The sequence below is a fragment of the Molothrus aeneus genome, chromosome 16, assembly GCF_037042795.1.
Source record: "Molothrus aeneus isolate 106 chromosome 16, BPBGC_Maene_1.0, whole genome shotgun sequence".
Taxonomy (NCBI): Eukaryota; Metazoa; Chordata; class Aves; order Passeriformes; family Icteridae; genus Molothrus; species Molothrus aeneus.
In genome coordinates this window covers 11715744-11734629 of record NC_089661.1, presented here as the reverse complement: position 1 = coordinate 11734629, position 18886 = coordinate 11715744, and the positions used below count along the sequence as shown (strand labels likewise).

The 18886-nt window shown below is 44.4% G+C and overlaps 1 protein-coding gene across 4 annotated transcripts in view; it reads left to right on the top strand.

The window, feature by feature from the left end:
• MAD1L1 (mitotic arrest deficient 1 like 1) overlaps window positions 1–18886 on the top strand; it is a 352355-nt gene that overhangs the window by 227780 nt on the left and 105689 nt on the right. For all 4 annotated transcript variants that reach the window (XM_066561061.1, XM_066561059.1, XM_066561060.1 and 1 more), the window contains exon 16: window positions 2450–2657. In XM_066561061.1, coding sequence (XP_066417158.1) covers window positions 2450–2657 — 208 coding nt within the window. The remainder of the gene's footprint in view (window positions 1–2449; window positions 2658–18886) is intronic.

The window sequence follows — 18886 nt, the reverse complement described above, 5'->3', positions numbered from 1 at the left end:
GATGATGGAAAAGGGTAAGTAACCTGCAGAATCAAAAGATTGCTGCAGTGTGGGTCACAGCAGCCCTAGCAGGGAGGGAGCAGCAGTCTCCAGGTGTGCAAGGCTTTCCTCACACAGGGATCCTGCTGCTGTGGATCCCTGCACTGCAGCTGGAATGGTGCTGGCAGCCAGGATGAGGAGCTGGGAGCTCTGCCTGGCCTTGGCAAGGGAGACAGGGCCAGGGCCCTTCCCAGCTGATCAGAAGCACCAGCAGCTGCCCAAGGAGAACTGAGATCCACAGCTGACACTGGAGCATCCTCCTAGCAGCCAGAGTAAGCCCTGTTGCAAACTTTGGAGCTGAATCTCTTCCCTTAATAGACAAACACAAGAGTGAGGAGTGCCCTGACCTGTCTGGAGGAGTCCTGGAGTGCAAATAGCAGGAGAAGGTAACGAGCTGGCAAAAGCAGGTTTGTAAATGCCAGTGTGTGCTGGGGGAAATATATCTAATGAGCTGGTGTTGCAGCTGTCTTCCTTCTCCCTCTGTTTGATATCTCCAACATGCTGCTTGTGTCCTTCAGGTCTCACCTGAATTTCTTGTGATCAAGGCTGATGGTGGGATAATTTCTTCTTTTGGTCTGAATTGCTTGATTGGCAATTAAGAGAGATTTGTCTCAGCCTGGCTGTGCAAATGGGGTCACAAAGCCCTGTTGCTGTGGGGCTGCAGGGCAGTGCTGCCCTCCCAGGTGTTCCTGAGCTCACTGAAGTGAGGCTTGGGCAGTAGGAGAACGTGCATCACCTGCTCAGTGTGTGGCCAAGGCTTGGGAGACCGCATAGTCCTGACTGTGGGGACTGCAAACACCTGCAAAGGGGACCTGAGGTTTCCATGCCTGACTCTTCCCAGCTCCCTGGAGGGAGCTCTTGGACCAGGGCAGACCTCTGGGAGTTCCTCCCACCCCTTCATGGCCTGGGACATACTCATGTGACCTCCTTCCTCTGTGACTTGCACTTACCCTGTGGAACAGTGACTCTCTCCTAGCCAGATGCACAGCTGTGGTCAAACTGATTTCTCAGAGTAGTTATGAGGAACCACCACACCCTTCTTTTTTATCTCTGGGAAGAAAATCCCAGAAGAGCATCTTTGACCACAATGGTAGATAGAAGCTGTTATTCTGTGAAAGCCCACAGATTTGTCCATGCTCTCCAGCACTTTTCCAGCAACCAGAGATGCTGGAAGATTCTCACATGTCCTGCCCTGTCATGGCCCAGTTATGGAGCTCTGTCCTTGAATTTGTCCAACCCATTTTTGATACTGTTGTGTGTCTGTTGCCAGGCTCTGGGGCAGTGAGTTTCAGCAGTTCACTGCCTGATGAAGAGCTTCACATTATGAGAATAGAGAGTATTTTCAATAAATCATACTTGGGAGTGGGATAATCTGGGGTCTCTTACCACCAATGACCAGCAGTGCAGGATGAAGTCACTCAGTCTCTGCTCTGGTTTGCATGGGAAAAAACCCCACATAAAGCTCTATCACATCTTTAATGGAAATGAAATGATAAAATTGGGATAATACCTACCTCATGCTGCTCTTGAGGGTTAATTAATGTTTACAAAATCACTTTAGGTCCCGAGATTTAATTGGAGGAAAAATATTACCATATAAAATAGCTTTTTATGCAGGCACTGCTATAGGGTTTCAGCTGGGCAGAGTGCCGTGGCAGCCAGCGTTAGCACATGTTTTACTACATTTATGGTTGTGAGGCTTCCTGTAGTTTATATGAAAATTGTCTCTCTGAAATCACAAATGAAACATCAGTGTTTTCCTCTCGCTTTGAAAGAATATTAATTTGCCATCTTAGGGCTTGACTGACTATTTAAGCTGCTGTAAATACAATTCTCCTTTAAGGAAAAAAGGAATGGAGTATCTGTTCCCTTGCTTGGGATGAGCTGATACAACTTGCTAATGACTCCACCTTTGGATGCCATGGATGTTGCTGGCTCATATGAGCAATAAATCAGGCTGGCACTGGATGTCCTGCTGTAGTTTAAGGGTGTGTTTGGGTGTTCATTATAATCTCCTGCTATCAAGAGATTTTAAATACAGCTATAAAACTTCATTTCTGGAGTTAAATCTGACTGTGGAAGTATCACCCAGGGGATGAGTTCCGTTATAAGTGGGGTGTTTCGGTGGGTTTTTTCTGGTTTGGTTATTTTTTGTTTGTTTGTGGTTTCTTTGCCTTGTTTCAGCCTTTGTTTCAGGGGCTTTTTAAAGATGGAATAGCAAGAGAAGGAGAAACAACACTGGGCTTGGCTGCCTTCAACTGTTGTACTAAAACCTTGTCACTGCATAAATGTCACCTTATTTCTGCTGTAACATTTTTTTATTTCACCGAGTGACACAGGCCGGGTGAGCTTGGGGATTGGAGCGGTTACTCAATGTGCTTTTGGTTTTGTTTTTTTTCCTGCCCCCCAGGGTGACTACGACCCCAGCAGGACCAAAGTTGTCCATTTCAGCATGAACCCCATGAGTTTGGCCAAGCAGCAGCGCAAGGAGGAGCAGCAGCAGCTGCAGGAGGAGTGCGAGCGGCTGCGGGAGCTGGTGCGGGTGCTCAAAGGAGGCGGCTCCGTCTCTGGGAGTCTGGAAGGAGTTGGGGCTTTTCAGTCCCCACAAGAAGTTGCAGGTAGGCTGCTGGCTTCTGCTCCTGGGGATGCATTTATTCTGAATCCGTGTTGCCAGAGGAACTGAGTGCAGGAGCAGATGGAGGCATTGCAGACAGTGTGCTTGATGGAGTGGTTATATGGAAAATGAAAAAAGCTGGGTTGATGCAGGCGAGAGGGGATGTGAGGTGGCAATCCTGTGGCAGTGTGGTAGAGGGTAGGTGGTAAGGCTAAATAATAATAATTCATATCATTTGCTCATGATGAATGAAATACCAATACAACAGCCTTCATATGCTGGTGCTGCCAACAGAGTGAAAGGAAATATTTCCTTCCTTTCAGGGCTGGTTTAGCCCTTGAGGTAGTACAGACAGCAGGAAATAACTTTCATAGCTGCAGGGAAGCAAGTGGTTGAAATCTTTTCAGACCTGGCTTAAAACAAATTAATATTGTTTATCAGTGTATATGTGCCCCATTAATCACAGCTACATTCAATACTCCATGAAAGCAGAGTACATCTTTCACTGAGCTAAATACGTTTCACAGAATCTGTGGCACTCCAGTACAGTCTGTCTTCCTTTCACATACCTGAGTGAGACTTTTTAGTACAGCAACCCCAAAAATCAGCACCTTCAGACATGCTCTCAGACTCTGAAAATCAAGGTAAGGATATCAATAAAGCCTAAGCCATCACCTGTAACACCGTGAGGGACCAGGCAGAACCAAGTTATGCTGAAAAGCCCTGGAGAAGTTCCTGCTGTAATTCTCTCATGGCCTCAAAACAATTTGTTAGAGAAGAGAAAAATAAAAGAGAACTGAAGGTCTGTGTGGAGCAAACCTGGTGTGTCCCAAGTGCATGTACTTGGTCAACGTCTGGAGGTCAGGATCCTCCCTCAGATGAGACTGAAAGAGCAGGGCTTTTCCCAAAGGTCACAAGTGCTGGAGGCTTCAGACCCACAAAAGGGCAGAGCCCTGGTTTAAAGAAAATCCACAGAAGAAAACATCTCTCTCTGTTATGAAACAGAAATTCTCAGAAAGTAGCTTGTCTGTGTTCCCATCGCTCAAACAATGACACTTTATTACTGCTGAGATTGTGTTTGTTCCAGCATCTCATACTGGATTGTGGTACTATATAGCCTTAAAAATATGATGGTGAGAAGTGCAGATGGGGTGGTTTATAAAGTGAAGAGCTCACTGCATGTTACAAGTAAGTGACAGTTCTGTCACTCCTGTTAGTGGCTGCTCTAACAGATGCATAAGCATGAAACACTTGGCAAACATTTAAAAAAAAACTATTGTCTGTAGGAGCTTCCAGTCTCAGACCCCCAGTGGGCAGTTCCTGGGGACAGCTCTTGCATTGCAATTTGGATTTGAAATGCACTGTGTTTTAGGTGTTTAAATTGCAGCAGATGCAGCTGCCCAGTGCCCTTGTCTGTCCTTATGCCCAAGTGCCAGGCACATCTGATGCTGCAGGTCCAGGGGCTGCAGTGCCCAGGGAGGGCAGGGGCAGAGAGGCTGCAGAGGTGGGGTCAGCCCCCTGCCTCTGTCACTGCTGGATGAACCTCTGGGGTATCTTCTGCAGTAATTAGACCATCTCTTCTGGGGAAATGTGCTCCTCACGTGTGCCTCCTGTCATGTGTTAGAATTATTATTCTGCTGCCTTTCTGTGCAGCTGCTTTTAGCTGTTTGTGAGGTGCCTCTGTGCTGGGATGTTACCAGGTTTGTCGTTAGCTCACAAAGGATGCATTTTTAAAGCTGTTTTCTCTTCTGCCTTTGATTCCAACAGGAAAACAAACAGCTCGCTGGGTTTCAGGGTATTTCCAGCCTCATGTATGTGATGCTTTTTTTTTTTGCCTTTTACCCCAGTCCCAAGTTACATCATTCTGACTTCTGGTAACCAGCTCAGGTGGAAGAGAGCAGCCGGTTCAGAACTTAGAAGGGTGGGAAGTACTTCAGTGTCATTTACCAAAGTCACAGGAGGGCCCTTTGGATTCTCAGAGTGCCTATAAGTGCATCTGGAAGTGATTCTTGTAAACAAAGTGGGAAAAAGCTGTTGAAGGCTGGAGCAGCCCAGTGGATGACTCTCTCTGAGGACAGGGTGAAGGTATAGGAAGCCAGGTTGCGTGGAGACATCTTGGGCATTTTTTCTTGTAGTTCATGTGCTTGTGTGCATCACTGTCATGCACAGGGCACATTGCCATGAATGCACCTAAACTCTCATTTCTGCTGTGGGAGCATTCAGCAGCATAGTCAGATGCAAATGTTGGGATGTGAAGAGATGCTGAGGATGTTACAGTGCTGACCACAAGGTTACTAGGTTATTCTGAGCTGGCTTTAATTTAGCAAGGTGAATGCCAGATTTGGCCTCCTTGCTGGAGCAGGGAGAGCTTCCAGTGGCTTGGGGGCAGCTGATCAAGTGTGCTGTGCAGGCTGCATCCATTTCTGCACTGGCTCCATCCTGCATCCACAGTGTGGATACAGCAGCTGTTCAGCAGTGGCTCAACAACATGGATCCGTGCGGCCAGAAAATCACACTGTCTCCTTCTGGATAAGACATGGAAGATCCAGCTTTTGCTTTTTCTTAGCTCTGCCCACAGGAACAGCTGCCACATGCCTTCTGCTTCAGTGTATTTTCAAGGTGTGAAGTGGGGAGCGTGTGGCAGAAACTCCCTCTGCTTTGTTTGTCACTGTCCAATTGGCTACCCCAGGGAGGGAGGTTTGTTGTGCATGATAAGGGAGCGAATTTCTTTGAGCTTTGTGAAGCTGTTTCTGTACAAAAATAACAAGAATTGGAGTTTTTCTTGCACCCCTCTCTGTCAGCTGCAGTCCCCATCTGTTTATCTTGCTCATTCATGTGATACACACAGGAGGCAAATTCACTTCTCTGAGCTTTTGAGGTGGGAGGTCCCTGGTGTCAGAGCAGAATGGGGTGAAGAGAGAGCAAGGACAGAGTAGGAAGAGTGTGGATAAAAGCTGGGAGGACAGCAGAGGTCATATGTAAGTTTGCATTTTGCCTTTAGACAGATAGAGGTAAATGTAAGATTTTATTGTCCTGTTTTGCCATATAACCTGACTGGCTGCTTGGCAAGGTGAGGGATTTGGGTGGCCTCCAGCCAGCCAGGTTTGATGCATCCAGCAAGCTTATGTGGTATGCAACAGCTCTGCTTATGGTTCACAGAATTATAATTATACCAACCAAAAAAAGGCATTAAGGACAATGATGTTGATGGTTTTGATAATAATGTGTTGGCCATTGTTAAATCCCTTCATTGGACTGGAGTGCAGCACATTTCTTGTGATTGTATTTCCGACTCCTGCGTAGGTAATAAGAAAATTATTACTGTGGACGTTAAAGCTCATTAAATGTGACTCTATTAAAAATCAAGGTTATGCTGGACTTTAAATCTCTTTGAGCATAACTGCTGGAGGCTGCAGCACAGCCTGGCAACTTGCCACATGGTTCAGTGGCCCTTTCCTCTCATTTATGCCGTAATAGTCTCTGTTCAGATGGGGACCTATGGAGAGCTATAACAATATCCTGTCCTTTTCCAAAATACAGATTGGCAGAGCAGGGTGTTGGGGTGTTGGGGGGCAGGGCTGTGGGTGCTGTGCTCGGGGTGTGAGCTCTGTGAGTGTTGTGCTCCTCTGCTGGGTTGTGTAAGAGCAGGGAGCACCAAGGTCAGACAGCCATCTGGGGAGAGGCTCCGAGGCCTCCTGCCTCAGAAACAGGGATGCAGATTGTGACAGCTTTGGAAAGGTGGCACAGGGCATTGCTGCACAGATCTGAAATCTGTTCCAATTCTGCATTTCCCTTTCCCATGCTCTTCACACCTTTCCTCCAGTGCCCCTTCTGTATTTCAGTCTGCATCTTCTACTTTTTTTTTTCTTCCATCTCATAGCTTTTCCTATTTTTTCCTCATTTCTCTCCAGGCCATTTTTGTTTAGATCTTTCTTTTTTTGCACTGTGGGGTCTTGATAGACCTCTTGGAGATGGATTTGGGTCTTAGTTGCAAGCAAGTATGTAGGTGGTAGCTAATAGGGAGCTGGAGAAGTAATGACTTGTAACAAAGCATAGGTAGAAATGAGAGAGAATGGTTCAGGTGCTTCTTATCTCCATTTGTGTTTTTATCTTAAAGGTAATGTATCTGAAGGTAGGAATGGATGATCCATGGAAGCTGGTTCCTGACTAAAAGAATGCGGTAATGCGAATTTTCCATGAGCTCTCATGATTTATTGCTATCCCATAGCTACACCAGAGTGCTCCTTTCTTCATGCAGCTTCTCCCTGTGAGAAAGAGGAAAAGTGCTTTTAATATTCTTTCTGGTGAGAGAGAGGCTGGCACCCCTACCAGGAAGGAAGATGGGGAAATCAACTCTGATTTCAACCATCTGTGGAGAACTTTGGAACTATTTTCCTAAGCATAATCCCATCAAAAAGAAAAGCTGTTCATCCATCTCAATGGTTTCAGTGTCCTTTTCCCCTTGATAGGGAAAAAGTGGGAAAAGGGGGAAATCTCACTCTGAGGCAGGTGTTTGGCCCTAACACAGATGCTGCACCTGGCATTCAGCAGGGGCTGTCCCCAGCATCACAGCCATGCCAGGGCCTTGTAAAATCTATTTAATTGGATTTAAATTGGGTAATGAATTAATATTAAAATAATCTAATCTTGTTGAAGTGACAAGCCAGAGATGGTAAAATTTGTCACTGTCCCACTGTGCCTGTGCTTCTGATGAATGTGTTTCTGAGTACAGAAGGTGACAAAAAAGGAGCAGATGGAATTTAGAAGTTGCTGTTCTCCATCCACAGTTGTCTGAGCTGTTGGTGCTTGGAAGCCTTGGTGCTTCCTGCCATCTGTGTAGGGAATCCACACATGATGAGGGCTGCACCTGTGAATGAGAACCAAGTCCACCTGATGGAGGATCCTTCCCTGACCTCAGCTGCTGGTGGGTGCACATGTGGCTCTGCAGCCTCCATTCCTCACTTTGTGCCAGGGCTCTCAGCATCCCACTGGTCAAATGGGCTTGGGCCAGGTGAGTGCACAGAGGGCAGCTCTCCTTCAGTCTCATCCTGAAGCACAGGAAGGACTCATTAGGTGACCCTTCTGTCACTTATCTTTAACCTGCCAGTTCCCCTTCACTCATACTGAAGGAATTGCCTTTGTTCTAAAGAGGCACAAAGGTCCAGGGCATTTGCTGCCTTCAGATGTTAAGGGACTTCTGTTAAAAGCAGGATGTTAGCCTTTGTGCCCTGCCTGTATCTCAGTAAATTGCTTTCTGCATATCCCAATTTCATCTGAAGTTAATAAAGAGCTTGACTTTGCCTCTGGTGCTTTGCTGTGCACTGATGAAGGTCTGTCCTCTTTCACTCCAGAGATGGCCACATATCCTTGATGGGGGAAGAAATCCTCCCCTACTGCTACCTGCATCCGAGATGCTGCACAGCATCAGTGTGCAAACCACAAATGACATGGACAGCAGCACAAGGGATGAGTTATTAGCAGCAGTCCTGACCCACTGGGAGCTGCCTGCCCTCCTGTGCTGACTCCACAGCCTCTGTGGGGCAATCCCTCCAGCTCCCAGCTAATTCTCCTTATTATTGTTTTTATGGTGCTACTTTCTCTTCTGCAAGACATTTAGACCAGTCTGGGACCTGAATTGTATATTAAGACTGGGAATAAGCTGATAGTTTAAATAGAGCTTACTCTGATTCCCTTCATTATTATCCATATCCCTTTGTCTCAGCCCAGTACTAGAGATAGCCAGGTGGTACTGCTAAATATACCTGGTTTCATAAATAACTCTAGCAGAGTTGTGATCTCCTGTACTTCATATTGACAGGGTTACAGTGGTGAGGGGAGAGTCCATAAATGGTGTCAATGGATTTGGGCAGTGCAGCTGTAAGGGGAAAATACCGTGAAGCTTTTGTGTGTTCTGATTTAGCAACAGTGCCTTTGATGGTAAATGTTCTGCACTACTGAAGTCACTGCAGGCACCTATAAAGGTTCTGGCTTGAATGAAAGTCCAGTATCTCAAAAGGGCTGGAAGAATTTGAATTTGAATTTGTTTTCTGGTCTTAAAAGAAAATTGCTTTAATCTTATCTAGTATTCATCATCCAGAAAGATTCCCAAGGTTTTTTTTCTTTTTGGAGATAACACAGATATGAAGTCATGCAGCACTGAGGATATTGCAAGCAGTGTGCCCTGCCTGTGGCAAGATGCCACGAGTCTGTTGAACAAGCAGAGGCTTGCCCTGAGCTCAGTGTAATCTGTGTGCTGTGAGAGGGCCAAAGGTTGCTGACCCAACAAACCCCCAAGGATGCCTGAAGCCTGCAGCTTCTTGTGAAACTGGGATGGGAGGTGCCACCGAGACATTGTTAGGACTTTCAGGCTCTGTCTGCTGCCCAGGGAGCCAGAGGTTTGTAATAAATTCTGTAAAGTAGTTCTGTTGTAGCTGGTGAATGTGTGAATGTGTAAAACTTGGTGTCAGTCAAAGGTTACTATCCAGACTATACTTAGCTCTTCACAAAGAGCAAAAAAAGCTGCAGAATTTCTTCCTGCCCTCCTTTTCTACCACTTTCACATCTGAAGTTCTTGGAGAACTCAATATTTCTGTTTTTCTAAGAGGCAACCTGTGAACCCACATAATGCTTCCATTAGCTCCAGCAAGTCCTACAAGTGTTTTTTTTAAAAGCATCTTCTGCCCTCTTCCTAGACACTGTGTAGAAATGGATTACAAAATATTTAGTAGAAGTAGAAGCTTTGTTCCATAAAAAAAACCCCATTTTTGCAAAGAAAAAATAGTAAAATGAGTTTTGAGAGAGAAGGAAATGGAAAAGAAAATAAAAATGTATATGTGATAAGGAGCACCAAATTTAAACACAACTGCGACAACATCTGCAATGGTTTCTGTAGCAATATGAGGAAGGAGGCTCCCAAGGGAAGATTCTCTGGGCTTATTGATCCTGACTTGAGTCTGGGTGTAATGGAAATGAGTAGCACTGCAAGAAAATACAGCTGAGGAGAAAGCTGCTGGTTTCCTGGGCAAATGCATTTTCCTTACTCGGTCCTGACACCGTACAGGTGTGGTGTTACATCGGGGGAAGAAGAGGCTGCCTCTGCTGAGGTAGGTGGGAGGGTTAGAGGCAGCTGAAACCATTACAGATGGGCAGAGAGCAAGGTTAGAGGAGACTTCAGGGAGCAGATAAATCAAGAGAAAATGTGTAGAGAAACCTGGGCTGACAAGGAGTATTCTTTCTCCTTCTGTATGTGGCTGTGAAGGAAAAACTGGTAATTGAAACAGTATTTTTAAGCCTGATTACTTGGGATTCCAGTTCCCAGTCCATCAGTAGCTGAGTGAAATACAAAGTGAGCATGTGGAAGAGTTGCTCTCACTACCAGAAGTAACCCCCAGAAGTGGCTGTGCTCCTTCATTTTTACTCATGGGACATTCAGAGCCTTTGCAAGGAGGAAAGTCAATGAGCTGCAGAAGGATCCAAAACCCTTCTCTCTGTGTTTTAAATCCTTCCCACTCCAACAATCCTTGTAAAACACCACCAAATTTGTACTGTACAGAAACTGCCACATGAAAGGTAACATCCTTTGTGGCCACAGTCCTTCTACATCCCTCAGCTTCTTCAATGTCCCTCTGTGCTGATGGTTTCTTTATCAACCAGAGACAGGCCAGCAGCCTGTTGAGCTTTGTTGCTGGTAAACTTTGGCATTTGTGTTTTCCTGCTTGGGATGTTTGAGTTGAGTTCTCATTGCTTGATTGTGGCCTCCTTGGTGGCTGGGATGCTCCTGCTAGATGTCTCCAGCCCTGAAGGGGAGGAAATGCAGCATTATCTGCAGCTGCCCTTTGGCTCCTGCGGGGCTGTGCTGTGAGCTGCCTCTGACAGCACTTGGCATCATGGAGCAGCTTTTGATTAGTCCTGATGTGCCACAAGGCCTCTGGATGTACACAATTGAAAATGCTCTTTCATTCATCAGCAGGATTGAGAAGAAAGGCTTGTGCTGATGTCTCAAATTCAGGCCAACACGATTTCCCTGACATCAGAAAATCCAGCCTGCCAGCGTGGCGGAGCGCTCCGGCAGCAGAGAGCCTCAGATCTCTGCTCTGCATCTTGTCAATGTATTGCTTCTCCTGGAAATTAAAGCCTGATGCCTCTGTGAGCCAGTAGAGTGGTAGAAATCCAGTGGAGGAACTTTGCAAGGGTGTCAAGGACACTGGGAAGTCTTAAAAAGCCTTGTGCTGGCAAGGCGAACATCCCCTTGGTTGGGGCTGCTTATTGGATTGGGGAAAGATTGCAGGAATGGGAAAATACTGAACTTATTTACACTTTCCCACTCCAGACTGTCCAAGATGGTTTTCCTGTTGTGATCAGCTCATAATAGGAAAAAAATGACTGAGTTTGCTGCTTTTCTCTGGAGTCCTTGTATCAATTTACAGGTGGCCAGGAGCTGACATCTGACTATCTTCACAGGATAAATCTTAAGGGCTCCTTAACACTGAATCCTAAATGAGGTGGGGTGAATGTGTGGAGACTGAGAAATAAAGTTTGTCTCCTTGTACCACATTTTAAAGGGGCAACATGCAACTAAAATTTGGAAGCCAAAGGATAACTTTTGGCATGGACCGTTTTTCTGCTTCATCTCCCTGACTGTGGGAAGCTGTTTTTTTCTGAGAAATACTGTTGTGCAGTTGAATTTCCAGTTTTTCTTTTCACTTAGGCTGATTATTTAGGAGCTGTAAATGAAGTAAAATAAGGTTCAGTATTTTAGAGCGGCGGCTGTATTTAAGAAGTTTGTATTTGATGAGTAAGTTGATGACATTGCATTATGTGAATTTGATGTGCAAAGTTGTCACTAGAGTGTAAACATAGTGACAGCAGGACCAGCAATTCCCAGCCTAATCAAGTAAGCAGAGTCACACATTCTTTGAGCTATAGCGTAATAGAGACTGATTTACATATTAAAATGAGAGAAGCTACACAGATCCAACAATTAAGTTGATATTTTAATTGCCTAAAAGTCAGGAAATTCAAAGTTATGTTGCCTGCATCAGTTAATTTGTCACCCACATCTATTTGTGGTATTTCCTATGACTTTATTTGGTACAAAACTAATGTGGATTTAAATACATTAAATGTTAGCTGTGGATGAAAGGAGAGCTTTGGATTTGCTGCTTTAGAAAGCAGACTAAGAGAATTGAAGATTCAATTCTTGGTCTGTTTAAAAGTAGTACAAACAAATTTCAGGTAATTTCTTTCTTAATATTCGGGTAGACACATTAGGAGGGAGGGAAAGGGAGCTGTATTCAAATGCAATGAAAAAAATTCTCACTGATCTCAATAGACCTTGAATTGTATCTTTAACTTCTTGTTTTCTTTGTAAGGAATAAGCTTTATTTAATTGCAAATTCACACAAATGCACCAGTAGCACTAAGAATTACATCAATATATGGATTCTGTCCTTGATGTTTATGCTGGTTTCACAGGGCTGATCTTGCATTCAGATAAGCTCTCAGTATACAGCTCCCTTATCTCCCCATGCTGATGTTCTGATATATGAATGCTTGTTCCCTGTGCTCACAAAAAGCTATTCACATGCCGAGTCTGACGATTTTTTTATAATCCTTCTTTGAATTAGACTACAAAAAGAATGTGTTTGAAAAGGTTAACTAATGGATACATTTTTCTCCCTGATGAGGAAAAATGGTGAAGTGCTGAAAAATGGTCAAGCAGAGTTTTGATCACGCTTTTCTAATCAAATACATTCTAGGTAGTGAACAAGTAGGAGAAATGTTAATCCATAGTGGATTTATTTGGAATGGAGAAGATCTATTTGGAAAGCAATCAGCATACAAAAGCAGACACTTGTAATTACTTTGCTGTCTCAATCATGGCACTGACATCAGTACCATGTTGTAGTAGAGTTGTGATATCCTTTAGAATGTGGTGCTGACATAAGGATGTCAGCAGGAAGGGAGAAAGGCCTGTCTTAGCATCTTCACCCCTATCCACCTGGCTTGCTAGCACCCATGTGTAGATGCAGTGCTCTCTGTGCTGCTGGCTGTGGTCTGGGCACCTCGTGCTGCTGGTGCAGTTTCATGCCAGGGAGGCAAAGGCATTGTTAAATCATAGCAAGTCCTAAAATGCAGGACACTCGTGTTTGCCCATCAGGGATTTCTGAGCAGCCCATTCTTTACAGTAAACTAAAGCTACTAGGTGTGTTTTGTGTGTCACAGCACTGATGCATCTTCCCTTGCTATTGCAGTGTTTCCATGTTTCTCCATTTCAGTGCCAGCTTCTCTGTCATCTCCACTTAAAGAGGAGCAGGTCAATCCAGCTTCCATTAGGGAACAGCATATTCATCCTTACGTACAACCAGCTCCAGCTCAATGGATGAAAATCAAACAGATGAAAAGCTGGAGATGAGATCAGATTCACAAATTGCCTTTTCACTCCCTGGCTCTCTGAGTGTGTTTCTGTCTCTGTTGAATAGCAGAATCTCAATGGGTCCTGTTGGAGGACTGTGGCATGGTGGGTTGTTGGGCAGGTATGCAATGTTGTAAAGTTACCTTCTGCCATGATCAGACACCATCAGAGGTGTGCAGCAAAAGTACCTAAATTAGATAGATCAGAGGCTTCTGTAAGGAAGGGCCAGAGGCAGCAGCAGCAGCAGCAGCACCGTTGCTGGAGACTGCGGATGTGTCATCGGAAATCTCTCCGCTGGTGGCATCAAAGCGCCCGTGCAGATCTGAGGGATTCAGCAAAGGCTTTCTGAATAGGCTGGTAATGACGATGGTGTGTGATTCCCCTTTTAGACTGCCATGCTGCCTTCCCTGAAGTGAGGCAGGATTCGGGCAAGGGGAGGTTTCTGTCTTGTTTTAGCAAAGCGATAAAAATAAATCCCACGTTAGAGCCGCTGATGTTAGAGCCAGTCGCAGATGTGGGCTAAAGGCATCTCCATCATCAGCCACCATGAGGAGAGCTCCAGGTCAGGTTGTTTCCATGATGAGTCCCTTCCTTGCAATGTGGGCAGGATGCTGATGCCTTTGCAAGCTCCCTGCAGAAGGTGTTTGGACTCCCATGGTGCTACAAGGAGTAGCAGAGATTACTCTTTGCTCCCGTTTCAAAGCACTTCTTTCTACTACAGGATCCTTCACATTTTACAATGAAAAGTCCCAGGAAAGAGGAGGGGAGCATTACCCTGTGCTTTTATTCCAGAGTCTCCCTAGGAAGTTTTTGGTGAAGAGAGAAATTTTGAGCAGAATGTTCCCACATATGCAAAGGCTTCATCTGCAAGGTGATGTCCTAAGCCAAATGGAGAGGCTGCTTGCAGCACTTGGGAACAGATTTAAAGCTAATGGCATCTTAGTTACGCCTCAGGTAGCTCAGAGTCCTCAGCTGCTAACCCCGACAGAAATAAATAAGGATAAAAATTAGAACCAGGCATATCACACCTCCTGCAGCATGTTAAACACTGCTGTTCTCTGTCAAAGCTGGAGCGAGCCAGGCTCTTCCATACAACCAGGGCAAATAAGCAATTAGCAAGAGGTACAGAAATAGTGTTTAGGAAGGTATAAAGTTGCTCTGAGAGCTATTAAACACCTCTCCTTGTTTTGCTCATTGTTTAGAGAGGCAATGTTTGACACTTAACAAAAGCTGATTAATGCTTTGGGTTTTTTTCCTTTTAATGATCAGAATTCAGGGGAGGGCTGACTGTGACAGGCAGGAGAAAGAACTGCCATCCAAGTGAAGCTCTTTTTAATTAGAAAGCCCCTTGGATGATTTAGTTTGCAGTGATTTGAGTGCTGGCTGGTTTGAACGTGTCAGTGGTACTGACCAGCAGGATGCAGTCCTGTTCTGCAGGTTCTGGTTTGCTCTTCAGGCATTAAGAAGGGAAGCTGCTCCAACAAGGGGAGTCTGTGATGAGGGAAATTATAACCAAAGCCAACCCTGCTCACAACTTCACCATCTACTGGGAAAGCTCTCACTTGGATGCCAGCACTGGTGGGAGCAGGCATAATGATGATAATATTTTCCACTTCTGTAGCACCCTCTGTCCAAAGGTCTCTGAGTATGCCAGAGATATTAATTAAGCACCCGTGGGAGGTGGGTAGGAGTCTCCACACAAGGTTTTTTTTGCTTGCAGAGTCTAAAAAGATTGTGGCACTAATCTTTGGGCAGGAATTCCTTCCATCAGGCAGCTCTGGAAGAACTAAAAACCTTTCATAGTGTTGTTAGTTTGAATCAAAGCTGTATTAGGAAAGGAGTGTGGCTGACATTGACCTGCGGGACTGAGCTTATGCTCCTGAGTGTCTTGTTGGAGGAGCAGCAGAAGCTGGGTCTGCTGTAGCTGGTTCAGAGTTTCTTGTAGCACAAGACTTGGAGTAGGTCTTGTAACTTATGTCCAGTCCTTACATTTGGCCTTCTGAGGAAACTGTGCTGTTAAGATCAGATGGAAATCTCAGTGCAGTGCTCTACATGTGAAAAATCACGGAATCATGTTCTAGTTTGAGTTGGAAGAGACCCTTAAAAGTCATCTAGTCCAACCCTTTGCAATAAGCAGGGACATCGTCAACTAGGTCAGGTTGCTCAGAGCCCTGTCCAGCCTGACCTGAAATGCTTCAATCCACCATCTCTTTTGGTAACCTGTGCCAGTGTTTCTCCATCCTCATTGTGAAAAACTTCTTCCTTATGTCTAGTCTGAACTGACCCTCTTTTAGTTTAAAACCAATTGCAGAAGCCCTGCTAAAAGGTCTCTCCATGTCTTTCTTATAAACCACCTTTAAGAACTAAAAGGCAGCAATAAAGTCTCCCTGGGAGCTTTATTTTAGATAACACAATCTTTCTTTTTCATAACCTGCATTTCCACAGTCTTCAGGAAATACATGAATAACACGGAATGGTCTGTCAGGAAGGAAGCATGCATGTGAAAAAGGGAAAAATTTGACCACAAATCTTTAATGCATGATGCCAACAGTCACAGTTCTGGATTTAGAAGTATGTTCCCATGAAGATCCATTTAGCATGCTCTTCAGTTGGGTAGAGTTGTCACAATGAAGCTTTTCCTTCCCCTTGAGTGCAAGGCATGAAATGAAATCTCCTGTCTAAGAGTAAAGATACACCTACTATCCCTGATCTCTAGGAGGAAAAATACTGTTGTCAAGTATCCATTATATGCTGTGTAAGTGTATTTGAGGCTATTAAAGACAGTTATCCTCAGAGATTTATATGTAACAGGTTAGAATGGAGGAGGGTGGGGGAACAAACACTTGCTGTGTTTAATTATTGCTGGGTGCTGCATGCACTTTTCTCCATTATTTACTTAATCTTAAATGCCAGATGCTAAAGGGCACCAGCATCAATTAACTGCATAATTAGACTTGCAAAGAAATCATGTAATTTAGTTATAGGCAAATAAAAAACCCAAAAACGCACTGAACAGAAGCTCAGGGCTCTCTCTGCAATCATTTTGAAAGCTCCCTGCATACATTGTTTGCTTTCATTGCTCACTGGAAACTCTTTGGAGCACTCTCTGTGCCTCTTGCCCTGTAGGGAGCCAAATGTCTGATGCAGCATCTCTTGTTCATTCTGAGAGGATTTAGCCACAGCTTGCTTTTTTGCTTTCCAAATTCTTTTAACAGAAGTTTGGATGAAGGATTTATGGGGTGCCTCATCCTGATCCAGAGCAGAACCTGGCCCTCACCCTTTCTGTGCTTTGCATCCCCTCTGGTGCCTGCTCTGGGTGCCCAGTCAGGGGAAGACCATGTGCTGCTCCCTGTTCCTCCTAGCAAGACATATTTTTGTGTTTTGCAGTGTATTTTAGTATTTTAGCATGCAACCTGAAAGCACCCTAACTTTTACAAAAAAGCCCTGCTTCCCTCTCCTCAAAATAATAAGCAGCAAGATACTTTTATTCCATTAGTTCCCACTCTTAGGAATAAGAGTGTTCCCAGGAGTGGAATGCATTTTGTTTTATCAAGGCCTACAACTCTATCTGAGCCCTTATGTTGCAAATTGCAGTAAGAGGGTAATAATAATGGCCTGGGCTTGGGTATAAGCAAAGTTTTCCTACTGGAGAGCTGCTGCTGCCCCTGTGACTCTGGTGCCACTGTTCTCGCTTTGGTATCAGCAGCCCTGTCATTGCACTGCCTCTGCAGCATCCCCTGGTTCACAACTTTTGTTCCTTTCTTAGTTCCTGGGTGTTGGAAGCTGCTGACATGTATTTTCTCAAATGTCCTGAAACCTTTCTGAAAACAAGGTGATGTTCAGCTTTTGAGAGCTTTGTTCTCCCTCTGTGCCTGTGCTGTCTCAACACTGCTCTTTTCCTTTCTGAAAATGTGACCCAGCCCTTACAGAGTTCCTTATTTCTTCAAAGCACTGTATAAACATTATCTAATTAAGTATATATAACATGCCCTAAAGTATTTTAAGGGAAAACTGCAGCACAGCATTGAAGTTTCCAGCCACTTGATCCAGTGTAAAATCTGATTGAATCACTAATTATTTTTCAAAATGCTGTGCCTAATGACATGTATCAAGACAGATCAGAGCTGCAGCCAGAAGGAAGCATTGGGAGCCAAGGAGAGAGGGGCTGTCAGGTAAGTTCTGTATTACTTCTGGAGTTAGTTTGGATCTGCACACTGAGGTAATAAACAGAACAACAACAAAAAAAGAGTTACTGCAGCATTCAGATCTTTCCTGTTTTGATATATATAATCAGCTCTACATTTCCTGTTGAAATGTTCATTAAAATTGCAGCCCCTGTGATTATGCAGCTGCCTAATTCAAATCAATGGGGCTCCTGAAACAATTTTGGATATTTTTAAATACTGCTGTAGAACTTCCTTGTTTACAATGTTATGATTAAGTGACTTTTTCTCTAAGTCATCTAAAGCATTAATAAAAATCTCTTTAGGTTTTCTCTAATTTTTTTTTGTTTGTTTGTTGTTTTTTGCGTTCTTTTTTACTCTGAGCAGCTGCAAGTAATGCAAACCTTGCTTTATGGTTTTATCTTTTACTTCTTAGTACAGAATGTCTTTTTGGATTGATAACTAAATCAGAAGCCAAATTACACAAGTTCTTTATAATTCCTAGTAAGCCAAAATTGATTTTTTTTGTTTTGGAATCCAAATACTAGTAAATAAAATTAAGGGAGCAGCAGAATAAACCTCACTGAGAGTCCTGTAGATGGTGAGAGGGAGTGAATGAGTGGCTGTGTGGCACTCAGTTGCTGGCTGGGGTTAAACCATGACAAACAGTCGTGCTGGGCTTCCAGCTCACCAGCTTCTGAAGCAACTGTTGATAATGCTGCCAAGAAGATTATAATGTCCAAAGGGTCAAGTACTTCAATAGGTCTCATGCTGAAAGGAAGGTAATTTCAGTTTTACTGGAAAGATGTATTCAAGGTAATTTCAGCTCAGGAAATTCTACTTTGGAATGCTTCAGAGTGATGCCAGGGCTCTTGTCAGTTAGTTTTAATGGCTTTGGGTTTATTAGCTTTTCACTTTTCTAATACCTTCAATCCCTTTTACTGTTTGTTACTGAAGCCTTGGCACAATTCTGATGTGTTGAAGTTGCAGACATTACAGCAAAATACCTAAATCAAAACATTGTGGGAGAGAGACAGCATGAACAAGCAGATGTTTACAGTCTCTGACTTCTGTGGTTGAGGAAAAGCAAACACAGTTCTATAAAAACTCAACGTGGTAAAAGCATTTTAGTTGCCTGTAGTTACATGCTTCATCTGCTTGCAAAGGTATTTTTCTAGTTGTCTTTTGCTGTTATTACCTCTCTCCAGCTGTACTTATTAACTCCTTTGTTTAACTCCACTTGGTAGTGGTCCCGCTGGGGCTGCAGGAGCAGGGGAAGAGGCAGAGCTGGCACAGCTCAGGGCTGGATCTCTTGGTCACATCACTCCTTGCTGAACACATCTGCTCCAGCTGGTGCTGCCAGGTCAAGCGTGGGGGTGGCCAGATGTGAACCACTGCAGATGTTTTGTGTGGTTGAGCCCAGATGGTCTGACACCAACCTGCCAGTGATGCTGCCACTGTTACATCCCTGATCAGAGCAAGGGGGATGATACTGGGGAAACTGTGCAGGTCAACATTGGTCAGTGCTGGCTGGAAATGGCCAGCTGTCTGGTGATTGGGTTGAGAAATAGGTGAATATTTTAAATGAACCCTTGTTCTGTGGTGCTGGATAAGTGGGATGCAGGCTGTAGGATTGAGAAGTGAGAATTGTTATTT